The 14472-nt window shown below is 40.7% G+C and overlaps 1 protein-coding gene across 1 annotated transcript in view; it reads left to right on the top strand.

The window, feature by feature from the left end:
* Positions 1–14472, top strand: part of LOC122076429 (isoamylase 1, chloroplastic-like) — a 64102-nt gene that overhangs the window by 4613 nt on the left and 45017 nt on the right. Inside the window, exon 4 of the mRNA XM_042641726.1 lies at positions 6773–6925. Within this exon, the coding sequence (XP_042497660.1) occupies positions 6773–6925 (153 nt within the window). The remainder of the gene's footprint in view (positions 1–6772; positions 6926–14472) is intronic.

Here is a 14472-nt window from a genome sequence, read left to right on the forward strand (position 1 = left end):
CAAGGTTACCACCAACAAAGGTGCAATAACCAGTAGTAGACCTGCGGTCATCAGGGGAACCTGCCCAAGCAGCATCTGTGAAGGCCTCTACCCTAAGGTGACCATGAGGAGAAAAAAGGATGCCACGTCTTGTGGTAGATTTCAAGTACCGGAGAATATGCAGCATAGCATCAACCCCCTCAGCGTGGTTCAGATAAACCTTTTGATGCAACAAAATTTACAGTTCGGTGCTACTCATGCAATGGATTTGGACATATCAGTGCTCAATGTCCCAGCCGTTTGGTTGCTTTTATTGATAAGGATTCTCCTATACTATATATTCTCGAAGAGCAACTTGGTTCTGACAGTTGATTTAAGAGAAGAGCGTGTGCCAGGTGAAGTCAATGCCACTCTCAGTGATGAAGACCAACATTCTTTTTATGTCATTCGTCATGTGTTGACCACTCAGAAAGTCACTAACAATGAAGATTGGCACCACAGTAGTATTATCCAGACTTGTGTGAAGTGCAATGACCAGTTTTTAACCTTGGTATTGATGGAGGTAGTTGCATTAATGTTGCCTTTGAAGATGCTGTTCCTAAGCTAGGATTGAAGACAAAGCCACATCCAAATCCCTACAAGGTTGCTTGGGTGAACAACATTAATCTCAAAATCACAGATAAGTATTTGGTCACATATTCTATTGGTGGATTTAAGGATATAGTCCAATGTGACGTCCTCTTTTGGAAGGTGTGCCATATCTTTCTTGGTCGACCTTAGTTGTTTGACAAGAAAATACAACATTGTGGCTATGCCAATACCTGTGCTTTCAAGCATGCCAACAAGACTATGAAGTTTCATCCTGCCAAAGATCTCCCTGAAATTAAGCTCAAGAAGATAGTGGGATCGTTCCTCTTTCAGCGTATTCCTTCAGACGGTCTCCTCGGTCCTTTTCCTAACTCGACGGAGTCGAGTTCTTTTCAGAGGAGGAGAGTTGATGCAGATACGACTGCCCTTACCTAGTTGGACTAGCATGACCGGCTTTGGAAGCCGAGAGCCAAGAAGAACCGGTCCAGCCTAGGGTTTTGGTCCAACAAGGGTTGGAAATAAAACTAGTAATTACTTAATATTTTATTTCATGCTTTTTACCTTCCACAGTTGAACGTAGGAGTAGGATTTATTTCCTTTGCTTTGGTTTCCTTTTTATTGGTTGTTCCCTAGTTTAGGCTAGTTTCCATTTCAATTAAGCTTCTAATTCTATGTCTTTACTTTCCTATATATTGACTGTAACCGATGGACAAAGGAGAGATTTTGATTATTGAATGAAGATGTTGAGTTTGGGCACCAGTGAAAGTGTGTGATTCCCCTCCTTCCCCCTCTCTACTTTGATTTCCCCTTTCTTCCCTAAGGTTCTCCATCACTTCCATGTGAATCGACTAGGGATTATGCATGTATAGACTAACTAGGTTAACGACAAATGCTATGTCAGGGCTTGTATGGGAGAGATAGATCAACCGCCCCACTAATCTCTGATATCTTCCCTTATCCAGAGGATCACCTTCCTTGCTACTTAGGTGACCATTAGCTTCAATAGGAGTGTCTACCGACTTACACCCCAACATGTCTGTCTCAGAGAGAAGATCAAGCATATACTTCCGCTAAGACAAATATATCCCATGAGAAGACTTGGCAACTTCAAAGCCGAGGAAGTAATGAAGTTGTCATAGATCTTTGATCTTGAATTCCTCACTTAAGTATCTCTTGAGGCGAGAGATTTCTGCCAGATTATCACTTGTAACAACAATATCATCTACGTAAACTATTAGAATAGCAATCTTCCAATTAGATCTTTTGATGAACAGAGTGTGGTCGGCATTGCTTTGAGAGTAACCTATAGTGACCATAGCCTTATAGAAACGTCCGAACCAAGCACACTTTAGCTTGCATACCTTCCCTTGGATTTTGGAGCAAGTGAACCCAGGAGGAATGTCCATATACACTTCCTCCTCAAGTTCCCCATGAAGAAAGGCATTCTTCACATCTAACTGCTGGAGATCCCAATCTAAGTTGGCGGCACAAGCTAAGATAACACGAATTGTGTTCATCTTAGCAACTGGAGCAAAGGTCTCCTGGTATTCAATCCCATAAGTCTGTGTGAAGCATTTGGCAACAAGTCTGGCCTTGTACCGATCCACTGTACCATCAACCTTTTGTTTTACTGTGAAGACCCACTTGCACCCAACTGTCTTTTTTGTGAAGGAAGACACACTAGATCCCATGTGTCATTCTTCTTTAGAGCCTGCATCTTTTCAACCATAACTGCCTGCCATTGTGAGTCTGCACTCGCTTCCTGCCAGGTATGAGGAATGGACACAGAGGAAAGAGAAGACACAAAACTATAGTAGGAAGGAGAAAGTGAGTCATAAGAAACAGTTTTAGCAATAGGATGTAAAGTACAAGACCGAATGCCTTTTCGAACAGCAATAGGCAACCCAAGAGACTGATCAACAGAAGGAGAAGGAGAAGGAGAAGGAGAAGGAGAAGGAGAATTACCAGGGTCCAAGGGGACAAGATCAGGCTCGAGGTGACAACTGGCATGGTAAGGGTAGATGCTGGATGTGTAGTAGTCTGAGTCTGCTCTCTGCGATTATACACACGTATCTCCGGCCGAGGTGAAGTAGGAGTCACTCTCCCCTTGAAACGGGATACTAGCCGGGATAGCAATATCAAGAGACGATGGCACATCTTCCACAATGGATAGAGACTCCCCTTGAAGAAGTATCGCAGTGTAGTAGGACACAGATTCGTGAAAGACATCCATAGTCACAAACCAACACCAAGTAGGAGGATGAAAACACCGATAGCCTTTCTGAGTAGGAGCATATCCCAGAAAAATGCATCGGAGACCATGAGGATCAAACTTTCCATGAGGATGATGATATCGGGCATAGCAAACACTACCGAATACCTTAGGAGGAACATGAAAAGCAGCAGAACCTTGGAAAAGATTCCGAGGGGAGCGGAAGGCATTCAGTTGATAAGATAGATAGTAGTGAGAATTGCGTTGCTTCAGTACTGGGGAGGAACATGCATCTCAAATATAAGAGAGCGTGCAACCTCACAAAGGTGGTAATTCTTTTGTTCAGCAACCCCATTCTGTGCCGGAGTATCCACACAACTAGTCTAATGAATCATCACATGATTGGAAAGGTAAGCTTGAAAGGACCCTTCAAAGTATTCACGGCCGTTGTCGCTTCGAAGGATCTTAATGGTAGCACTGAACTAAGTCTGAACCATATGGTGAAACTGCTGAAAGCAGCAGAAGGTCTCGCCCTTGGTTTGCATCATATAAACCCAAGTAGTTCGAGAATGACAATCAATAAAAGAGACAAACCATCGATATCATTGACAGACACATAGCGGGATAGACCCCAAATATCAGAATGTATCAATGAAAAAGGAGTGGCACTTTTATTTCCAGAAATAGAACAAGTGATTTGAGTTTGTTTGGCCAAACACATGCCTCACAAAAAAACCGACTTGAATTACAATTTTTAAAGGAAGGAAAAACTCAAGCTAAAGTTTCCAAAGGGGGATGTCTCAACCGACGATGCCATTGCAATAACTCAGAGATGGGAGGTGACATAGAAGATGTCTAAGAGCCTGATTAGAGACCAAAGCGGAGTCATCATCAAGCAGATACAGACCACTACGTACCTTACCAGAGCCAATCGTTGCCCTTGTTTCCAGATCTTGAAAAACACAATGATATGGGAAAAATGTGACTTTGCAATTAAGATTGGAAGTAAGACCTACTAATGGACAAAATGTTAGTAGGAAAAGAAGGAACATGCAATACAGTAGAAAGGGATAAAGAAGGGGTACAGTTAACATAGCCCTTTCCCAGAATAGTGGAATAAGTTTCATTAGTTAATTTGACCTTAACATTACCAGGATAAGTACTGTACTGTGAAAAAAGAGGCAAGCTGCTTGTCATATGATCAGAAGCTTCAGAGTCTATAATCGAAGGGGTAGAAGAGACAAACATATTATGGCAAAAAAAGGAGATACTTGACCTAGAAGGGATGGAATGAGCAGAGCTCGCAGTGGCTAGTGTAGGAGAGTTTGGATGTGTCAAGAGGCGTTGGAGGGCAGTAAGCTCATCAGATGATAGAGAGGCTACTGAGGTACTAAGAGTAGAGTCAGAGTCAGGGCTTTCAGTATGGTTGGCCTGCCCAGAAGTACCGGCACGACCCTTCCCTCGCTCTTTTCCAGATGTATCAGTAGGACTGTTATGAAGCTTCCAACAGTGTTCCTTGGTGTGATGCTCCTTCCCACAATAATCACACTTCACTGGAGTCCTGGTAGAGGAGCCACCAGACTATGGGGCTACACTAAGGGACTGAGTGCCAGAAACTAGTGCAGATCTCTCAGTAGGAGTGGCGGCTTGTTGTGGAAGCATAGTGGTACGTGGACTGTCCTCGAGTTGGATCACAACATATACTTGATCCATGGTAGGAAGGGGTCACAACTCAAAACCTGAGACCGCAGCTGATCAAACTCCACATTTAGACCTGCCAGAAAGTCAGACCTTGATTTTGTCCTCTCGCTTATGAAAACTGGTGACATCTTCAAGGGTGGAACGAGTATACTTCTCAGAAATCCAACTCAGTCCATAGTGTCCGCAACTCATAATAGTATTGTGACAGAGTGAGTCCTCTCTGCCTCAGATCATGAACCTTCTAGCGAAGCTTAAAGACTTGAGCATCATTCCCTGCCTGAGAATAGATATCTTGGACAAACTTCCAGATCTTCGCAGTAAAGTCGAGGAGATAGCCACGCGAAAGCTATGGCAACATGCAGTTGACAAGGAAGGCGATAACCAGAGAGTTGGCACACTCCCACTTGTCAATCTCAAGACTGGTGGTCGGATGCTTCGTGGTTCTTGTGAGGTACCAGTAATAGCCACGGGACTTGATGGAAATGTAGACTGAGCGTGACCGCATAAGGCAGTTTGTGCCATCGAGCTTGATAGCACAAGGAGGAAAGGTAGGAAGAGCTGTGGTGTCTCCACCAGTAGAAGCAGATAAGTTGGTAGACATGGTTGCTACTCAAGGGGGCTGTGCAAATAGAAGAGACACTATCTGGAGATAGAAAAAGCACCAAAATAACCAGAAAATGGTAGAAAACCCAAAAAATCGATAAAGGTTAAAACCTTGAGAAAACGATTTTGGGGAAAGTTCTAGAATAGAGGCCTCAAATGAAAAAGTGGTCGGTACATACCACTACAAGGATAAGGGGCGCCAATCGCAACAAACATCAAGACGATCGGAGCATCGAGCGGGGAAAAAGCATCATGGCAATGGAAAAACAATTTCAGGGAGAAAACCCTGAAAATTTGATTAAAAAAAAGGTTCTGGGTCTCTCAGATCATTGTAGAAGAGAGTCTGGGAGCCCAGGGGAAAGATGGATGAAGGCTAGAAACCCTCTTGGTGGTTTAAGAAGCTCCCACCATGAGAAAGAAGCAGATAAAGAGAGATGGAGGGAGGCGCAGATGAAGGAGGCACTGGGAGAGAGAGAAATGAGAAAGAGGCAAAGAGATGGAGAAGAGAGAGAGCCCTTAGGGTTTTGGATCCTAAGGCTTTGATATTATGTTGGATGGGGTAATGACTAGTGTCTAATATGACATTAGCCTTCTTTATTTATAACAATGGAGAGAAGGTTCTAGAGAATTACAAAGACCATTAAACCCCTTAGGGTCTGTTTGGTAACTGACACTTTCCCTAAAACCCATAAAACCCATTATTACAACAATATGCTATTCACATGCAGAGTTCCTGCTATGGAAATCTCATGGAGTAATTTACATTCAAGGATTGAACTACATCACATTAATCTTTTATATCTACTGGCAGTACCCCTTTTTTTTGGTAAGACTGGTGGTACCCTGCTTTATGGGTTCTTTTGACAGATTCGAGATCTGTTAATACTCCTAATCACGTCATCAACTTTATCTGGTATTATTAGGGCATCATTGGCCCTACTGGTAATACTTATTGATCCCAGCTTGAAGCTGATCTAAGTCCCTATTTTACTGAAGTTTTCTGCAGGAGCAGTGCATGCGATTCTCTGTTTTTGTGTACGGTTGGCAGAATCGATTGCTGCTCCTATTCAAAATATGGCCATCAGATTCAATTGATTTTCAAGGATAGTGTTGGACCTCCTTGGAAGGTCCTTCGACCTTTGTTTGATGACAATCTGAGCTCTGGATCTGCTGCAATCATTAATCACCCAAATTCTGGGTTTTCAAGGTCTGGATCTGCAGCAATCATTTCGTGAAATGTGCAACTATGCTTAATCTAGTTTTGAGGGCTTTGTATATTTATTCATGAATCTGTGATTCAAGATGTATACTCTAATCTTGTAGATATAAATCATGTTTAGTGCATGTTGTGAAGTAAACCTGAATTCTAAATGTTCATTTTTTGACTTTTTGTCATATTTATGATTATTATTCCAAAATTATGACTACTTCTGCAGAGCTTACAGTTTTTGCAAATTTTCTTTGCTGGTATAAGTTGTGTTTACAGTGTGTGTATATCTTGAGGTACACCTAAATATTATTTGTTCATCTTGGAAATGTTACATTTATGATTATTATTATTATTATTATTATTATTATTATTATAAGTTATGGATTATTTGTCAAGAAGTGTTAATATGAATATTATCAATAAGTTATGATTATCTATCCACAGCTTATCTCAGGTTTTTTAGGTTTGTACATTTTCAGTTTGATTGGAAGGGAGATTTACCTTTAAAATATCCTCAGAAGGACCTTATAATCTATGAAATGCATGTTCGTGGCTTTACAAGGCATGTATCGAGCATGACTAAATTTCCTGGGACTTATCTTGGCATAGTGGAGAAACTTGATCACTTAAAGGTATACATCTGTTATTGATTTGTTCTTTCCATTGCGATGTGGGATCTAGTTATTATCTTATTCTTTCTATTTGTCACATATCAGTTTTTGCTTTTATGTCTTTTAAGAATGAAGTGAATAATGTCATGATGGGACCTTGCTTGTATATCTGTCAAGCTGTTCTTGAAGGAAAAAATTACACATAGTATAGAAAGTTCCATTAATATAAAACAAATTCCATCGAGATAGGATCCATTCTTGGTGGATAATCACCTCACCTCATCCACCAAACCTGGTGATATGCAAGCAGAGCATGCTAACAGTTGATGCAAGTATGCTGTAAAACACAAGAGTCTTTTATTTAGGCCTTATGAACTGTACCATAGGCACCAGATTGATAAACAGAGCATGCTGACTAGTCTGTGGAACTATGTTGCAGAACAACATGAAAGCAGCTCTAGTCTTCTATTTGAGCTACAGAGCAGTCTTGCTCGTAGGCCATAAGCATGTGGGCTTTTAGTGGGTCTCCTTATGGTCTTTATTAGGGTATGTCTAGACTTCCCATACCTTTTATAATGTGGTTAATGCTTGTTGTCATGAGTTCGTTGTGGAATCTCTATCCTTTCAATAAATTCTAATTGGATCATAGGTTCATTCTATAGTCCTTTCATGATGTGGGTACTGCATATACAATCTGTGTGTGTGTGTGTGTATGTAGTTTTTTTTTTTTTTGGATGAATCAATATTTAAATTACGAAGAAACGAGGAGAATATACAGGTCCAAGGGCCAACAAAAGAGAACAGAATAAACAAAAGAGAGGCCAAAAGGCCTACTCAGGCGGGGGCTGCAAGATGGAAAGCAAGAGACCCCAAGACACAACAATGAGCCTGTTCCTTGGGGAGTCCCTTACAGGCGAACAAGGGAGCATGACAAGTTTGGAGCTAACATCAAAGAAGATGGCCTCTCAAATCATATCGATAGAGCGATATTTGGTAGTTCATCTCCGGAAATTACGTTCCATCCAAACATGGTTGATGGAGGCACAAAAAGCTAATTTCCCTGCAATGTCACATATGGATTTCCCACCAAAAGTCATATCAAACCAGATCCACTTTCTATGAAGGGGGAGGGGACTTCTCCTAATTGGCTAGGAGCAACTGAGCACTTTCTTCCATATGGAGGTAGTAAAAGGGCAAGAGAAGAATAGGTGATTCGTATCCTCTAATACCATTTCAGCAAAGGCAACATGAAGGGAGACCTGGATGCTTCGATGGATGAGGAAGGACTACGTAGGGAGGCAGTTAGATAGGGCGCATCAAGTGCTGAAGCTTTTGCGGGGAATGTGACCTTTGAACCAAACAATCTTTTGCCAAGGGGAAGGGGGACCGCAGGCTCTAACCAAATTCCAAGCCGAGAGGGTACTGAAGATAAATGATGCCAAGGGGAGCCATAGCACCGTATCACCTCTACCACAGTTACCTGGGGGGACGATACTCGAGATCGGATAAGGGGGGAATTTGGGGGGGACCATGTACCATGAGAGATAATGGAGGAGACTGTGCAACTTCTGTCAAGACTAGAGGAATAAATTGTTATAGAGCTCACCACATGGAAAGGACACCCAGAGAATGCCACTTGTCAAGCCAAAGAGAGGTAGATAGGCGGTCATCAATCCTGGAGGATATGGCCCCAATAGCAAATTAGTAATGTGTCTCATCTGTAGGATTAGGCGCCAGACCCATGATGCATTAGACAGGGGGGTAGCAGACCAGATTGTGTCTCTGCAAAGGAGACCGACATAAATCCAGGAGCTCCAGATGCTGACATGCTTAGAAGCTAATTTCCAAATCAGCTTGAGGGAGCCAACAAGGTTAACATCTTTAATTCTTCTCAAATCTAGGCCGCCTTCAGATTTTGAGAGGTAAATGGATGGCCATTTGATGGGATGGAGAAACCTGGTAGACTCGACCCCTTTCCAAAGAAAAGAGCACATAAGGGATTCATCCTTCTTGATGGACTTGGGAAAATTGAAAACACCACACCAGTAAATATGGAAAGATTGGAGCACTGATTTGATGAGCTCCAGACGACCTACATAGGAGAGAAGCTTAGCTTTCCAAAGCTGAAGCCTTTTGTGCATAAGGTCCAACATGGGGGTGCAATGATGGGCAGTCAAGTGGGCAGTGATGAGGGGAAGGCAACGTATTTAACAGGGAGGGATCTAAGGCAGAAACCGATAAGGCGGAGAAGGAGGGCTTTGGTAGGCTCAGAAACCCCAGAGAGAGAAAGTGTATGTAGTTAAGTAGTTGTTAGTTTCTGAAGCTTGTAGCTTTGGAAAGGGAAGCTTCTCTCTTATTCCGCCCCCCCTAAAGTTGATAAGATCTGTTCTTCAGTGTCTTCATACATTTACTGGTCTGGAATTTTTAGGCTTCCTCAGTCCACTATTTTGAAGTTGGAGTCTCTCATGTGTGCCTTTCTTTGGAAGGGTTGGGGCCCTTGGCAGTTCGGTGAGAGGCTAGAGCCCTTATATGGCTCAGTGAGTGGGCTGGAGCCCTTATGTGGTTCAGTGAGTGGGCTGGGCCTTAGTGGGGACAAGCAAAGAGGACAGGAGTTCTTATGGAGGTTGGTGAGGGCCTATGAGGAGGAGGTACATTTGGATAAAAATTCTCCGCCTTGGGAGGCTGATGCCTCTATTGCGTGGGTCTGACCTCTTCTATTAGTGGGAAAAGAAAAACCCAAATACAGTATTGGGCTCTAATACCAAGTTGAGAAGAAGGGATTGAGAGAATAATGGATCGGCTTGTCTTATATGATAGAGGCCGTTCTTATTTATAATAGAATGACGGATTACAATTATGGAATGTTCACTAGGGCTGAGACATAACAGAGTCACAATCTCTAGCTCACATACAATGAATCTAGACGGATGAGTTGTAATCCTTATCCTCAACAATACTCGAGTTCTTGGTACGTGATATTTTATAAATAAAAAGTATTTTTTCAGTGCTATCTTATTGTGCAAAACCCTTGGAACTAGGTATATTTTCTTGGTTGTGATGTATTTTAGACTGAAAGTAAACTGTAGTGATTGAAACTTTGATGTTCTTTCACCAAAAAAAAAAAATGATGTTCAAACATCTTACTGCTGCTGTTATTCTGTTTGCGGTTTCCTGCTGGCTGTTAAATATATTTTTCCCTTAGCTGTTTTCTATTTTTATTTTTCACTCACTTGCCCAACCTCTATTCTGTGTAACCCCTAACTATCTTAATCCAACCCCAGACAATGAACCATTGGATGATCCTAACCTTAGTTCTTCTTATAAACCTTAATACTTCATATGTGAAGCATTAGCTTGCCATCTTTCAGTTTTAGCTGCAGAAATCCTTTCTTATAGAAAAAGTTATTCTAGACAGACCCGATTGGAGAGTTTTTCTAAGCGGGCCACCTATTTCGGCTATGTGGAGTGATTTGGCAATTTTGACAGTTGGGATCAAGGTTTCAGAACTCGGCATTGGGAACGGGAACGGTTAAGATTGATACCAATCCAATACTGATTTGTGTTGGCAAGGATTGGCTAGAAATGCACCTGCTTTCGATTAAAAAACATTTTTTGGACTATTTTACTCTTCATCCCTTTCTGATACACCGATATAGTATCAGCTAAGAAACGGGATCAGTTAAGGCTAATTCCAATCCGATTCCTCAAACCATGGTTGGGATATTGAGGGAATGATCTGGATTGGCTATGTGTCAATTTCATACTCAAGTTCAATCAAATGACACCCATGTGTTTAGTTGAGAACCAGAGGTTTTAGAATGATTCAACTTGTCAGTAATGACAGAGGTCATCTTTTAATGTAAGATCGAATCACAAGTGATCCAATCCTAGGTAGGACCTTTAGTAAATTCAATAAAAATCAGATTTAGGGACTAATAATATGAATAAATAGAAAGTAGAGAATGAACGGAAGAATGGCGGTAGGGGAATAGGTTGGGTCGAGTATCTCATTCTTCCCTAGGGCATCTCACCCAAGCTGTCTCTCACAGCATTGCATCTCACAGTTCTCCAGCACATTTTTTTTTTTCATTCAATTAAATTCGTGTTCAATGCTGTAGCACTTTACAAACTTAAATAGAAGACTCAAAACTGACTCAAACACTAAAAAGGAAAGGCCTAACCTAATCCTTAACTAATTGAGAAACCTAAACTGACTAGAAAACTGAAATAACAGAGGAAATAGACACAAAACAATGCTCTAACCAAACTAATGAATTGAATCCCATTTTCCTACTTTCTACCCATATTTTAGGCCCAATACAAAGAAAACCCATGGCCCATGGGATCAAAGGCCCAACACATATATAACCCAACCTAAGGCTTATTTCCAATAAAATAAGCCTATTAAGTGACTTATCTGCATCACCTTTATTTGTAAGAAGGTTAGTAGGTTACAACCAAATAAAGAAAGTAGGGTGTCGTTGACTAAGCGTCCTTATCGACAAGAGTTACTATAGTAAATAGTAAAATAACCAAGGTCAGTATGGGCCAAAGGGCTGGAGACCCCTCGTTAATAACAAAAAAAGAAAACAAAAAAAAAAAAAAAAAAAAAAAAAGAAAAAAGGAAAAAAAAGGTAAAATAACCGTGGTAAATAATAAACTATGGTCATCTCAACACTCCCCTTCAAGTTGATGCAAATATATCATACATGTCCAACTTGGAGACAAGAGGATGATACTCCTTTCATAGAACAACCTTGGTAAACACATCAACTATTGATTTTTATAACTAACAAAGGTATGCAAATCGCCCCTTGTTCGAGCTTCTCTTTGATGAAGTGACTATCGATCTTAATGTGCTTCATTCTGTCATGCTAGATAAAGATTATGAGCAATACTGATGATGGCTGCCTTGTTATCACAGTATAACCGCATAGGATCTTCAAAAACAACTCCAAGATCACACAAGAGGCTCTTAAGCCATATCAGCTCACAAATCCTTTGTGCCATTGCACAATACTCAACTTTGGCACTAGAACAAGATACAACTAGCTGCTTCATGCTTTGCCATGTAACAAGATTTGCCCCTAAGAGGGGAACAATATCCAGATGTAGCTTTAGATTTCTGATCATCAATGAATCTAGCCTAATTAGCATCAGTGAAAGCTTCTATTCCATACAAGGGAGCCACTGGTTCAACAGAAGTTACAGGTGCCAGATTAGGTTTCACATGTGTTTTCTCGCAAGAAGAGGAGAACTGACTCCCAAGTATCCCTTTTCCCTCTTACTTTCGATAAATCCCTTGGTCTTCCTGATGCAGATTCTTCACCAAACTAGGCTTGTTTTATTAGGGATAAGCTTAGGGTTGGGTTGTATACGTGTTGGGCCTTCAGTCCATGTGGTTTGGAGTGTATTGGGCTACTTTTATGGGTCTAAACTAAGGGTTCTAAGGTTGCATACGGGATTCAGTGATTTGTTTCCTTTTTCTTTAGTTTCCCTTTTAGTTGGGGTTATTTAGTTTCTAATTTTAGTACCGAAATTAGTTTCTAATTTCAAGTCATTGTTAGTTTCTAATTTCTATCTAGACTAAGTTTCTATTTTCATTAGAAACTAATTTCCAGTTAATGTAGAACTAGGTATGACAAGTCAAACTAGACCCAAACAACAGGATCTTGTAAACCAGAGAACAACCAAGAACCCAATATACCAGCAATAATAAATCAGCAAAAGCAATAATAAATCAGCAGTCCATCGATCTCAGTCCAGCAGTATTGATTAGGACAGAACAGCAGTAATTAAATAAACATAACCAGGAGCTTCATATGACTCTTAGAGGTCCGAATCAACAAGAATAATGTTCCACAGTCCTAAGACAACAGTATATTAATAAATCTGAGACTGCAGGTTCTGGAGACTTGCAGTCGATCCCAATAGCTTCAGAAAAGTATATAGCAGAATATTAGATAGCATATTATAAACTCAGATCACCAGTTAAAAGGTTCAATCCATTGGAGAGTAAGGGAAGCATTCAACCTCCACATCCAACACAGATCAGACAGCAGTTCTGGGCAAAAACTCCAATCGGCCAGAATGGGAATAATTTCTATAACTAACAATTCCCTGGTCAGATTACTCTAAAAATTGGATCGAGTCTTCCATACAGCAAGGGTAACACTCGACCAGAAACTCAAAGCCATCGGGTGGCCAGAACTCCAAAATAGACTAGGTCGACAGAATAGGAAACAGAGAGCTTAACCCAGAAATTTCTGCAGAAAAATTCAGATTACTTACCTATACCGTGAAGAAGAGAACCAATAAATAAGACCAGAAATAATAACCCACTCGGACTTCACCAATCCTTAGGCCTTGATCAAACACAAGGAACCACCATTGATACCCAGTGGCAGCAACAAGAGAGTTTTCTTTTAAATTCAAATTGTGACTCATAAAAGAGCCATATCCTTTATTGATAATGATGGGGAGTGTTTACAAGTAATAGTAACTCAGAGTTACTAAATCTGAGTTACTAAAAATTGATTACAAGTAGTTACTAAAAACTGGAAATTAGAATCTAATGAAAATAGAAACTTAGTCTAGACAGGAATTAGAAACTAACAATGACTTGAAATTAGAAACTAATTTAGGTACTGAAATTAGAAACTAAATAACCCCATTTAAAAAGGAAACTAAAGAAAAAGGAAACAAATCACTGAATCCCGTATGCAACTTTAGAACCCCTAGTTTAGACTCATAAAAGTAGCCCAATACACTCCAAACCACATGGACTGAAGGCCCAACACGTATACAACCCAACCCTAAGCTTATTCCTAATAAAACAAGCCTAGTTTGGTGAAGAATCTACATCAACTCTCCCCATCTTGAAAAAATTCATCCTCGAATTTTACAGTGATAAGGAGGAAACAACATGTGCGTAGCAGCTTTAACCATTCCCAAACAAAATTCTGGTTGCTTGTAGACTTTTGGAAGGTAGTCTTCAAGGTGTGGAGCTTTCTCTTCAAAGAACCATGATGGCATAACAAACTCTATATGCTCAACCTCTGAATCAATACCAACTGTGAATGTCATGTGCATAGAGTCGTCAATGTTGGTAACCTTCGCATCAAGGATTGGAACAAACGCTTCCTTTTCATCATGAATCTCAAAGACTTGTGTTGGAGTTCTTTCAATCACTACCTCATCTTCCACATCTTTAGTCTTGTCTATTATGCTCTCTTCAATGTAGAATCCTTCACTGGAGTCTTCTTCCATGGTTTCAGTTTTTGAAGCTTCAAGAACCATCTCTTCAATGTGAACCTTGACTTCAAGTTCTTTTGGTTTGAATAGAGGTATCTTCACTTCACATAGAGGAGTTGTGGCTCTTGGGGGTGCTAAAGTGTTAGGTTTAGTGGTTGAAAAAATTTTCTTGACCTCCCCAGCTTGGTAACTAAACCTTCTACTTGGCTATGCCATAAGTTCCTCTGCTCGAAGAGCCTTGTCAAAGCAATCTCTCACTGTATACACATCAGCAACACCAATTCCCCTATTAATTTCAGCTCGTAATCCCAGTC

This window comes from Macadamia integrifolia, chromosome 4, assembly GCF_013358625.1.
Source record: "Macadamia integrifolia cultivar HAES 741 chromosome 4, SCU_Mint_v3, whole genome shotgun sequence".
NCBI classification, from domain to species: Eukaryota; Viridiplantae; Streptophyta; class Magnoliopsida; order Proteales; family Proteaceae; genus Macadamia; species Macadamia integrifolia.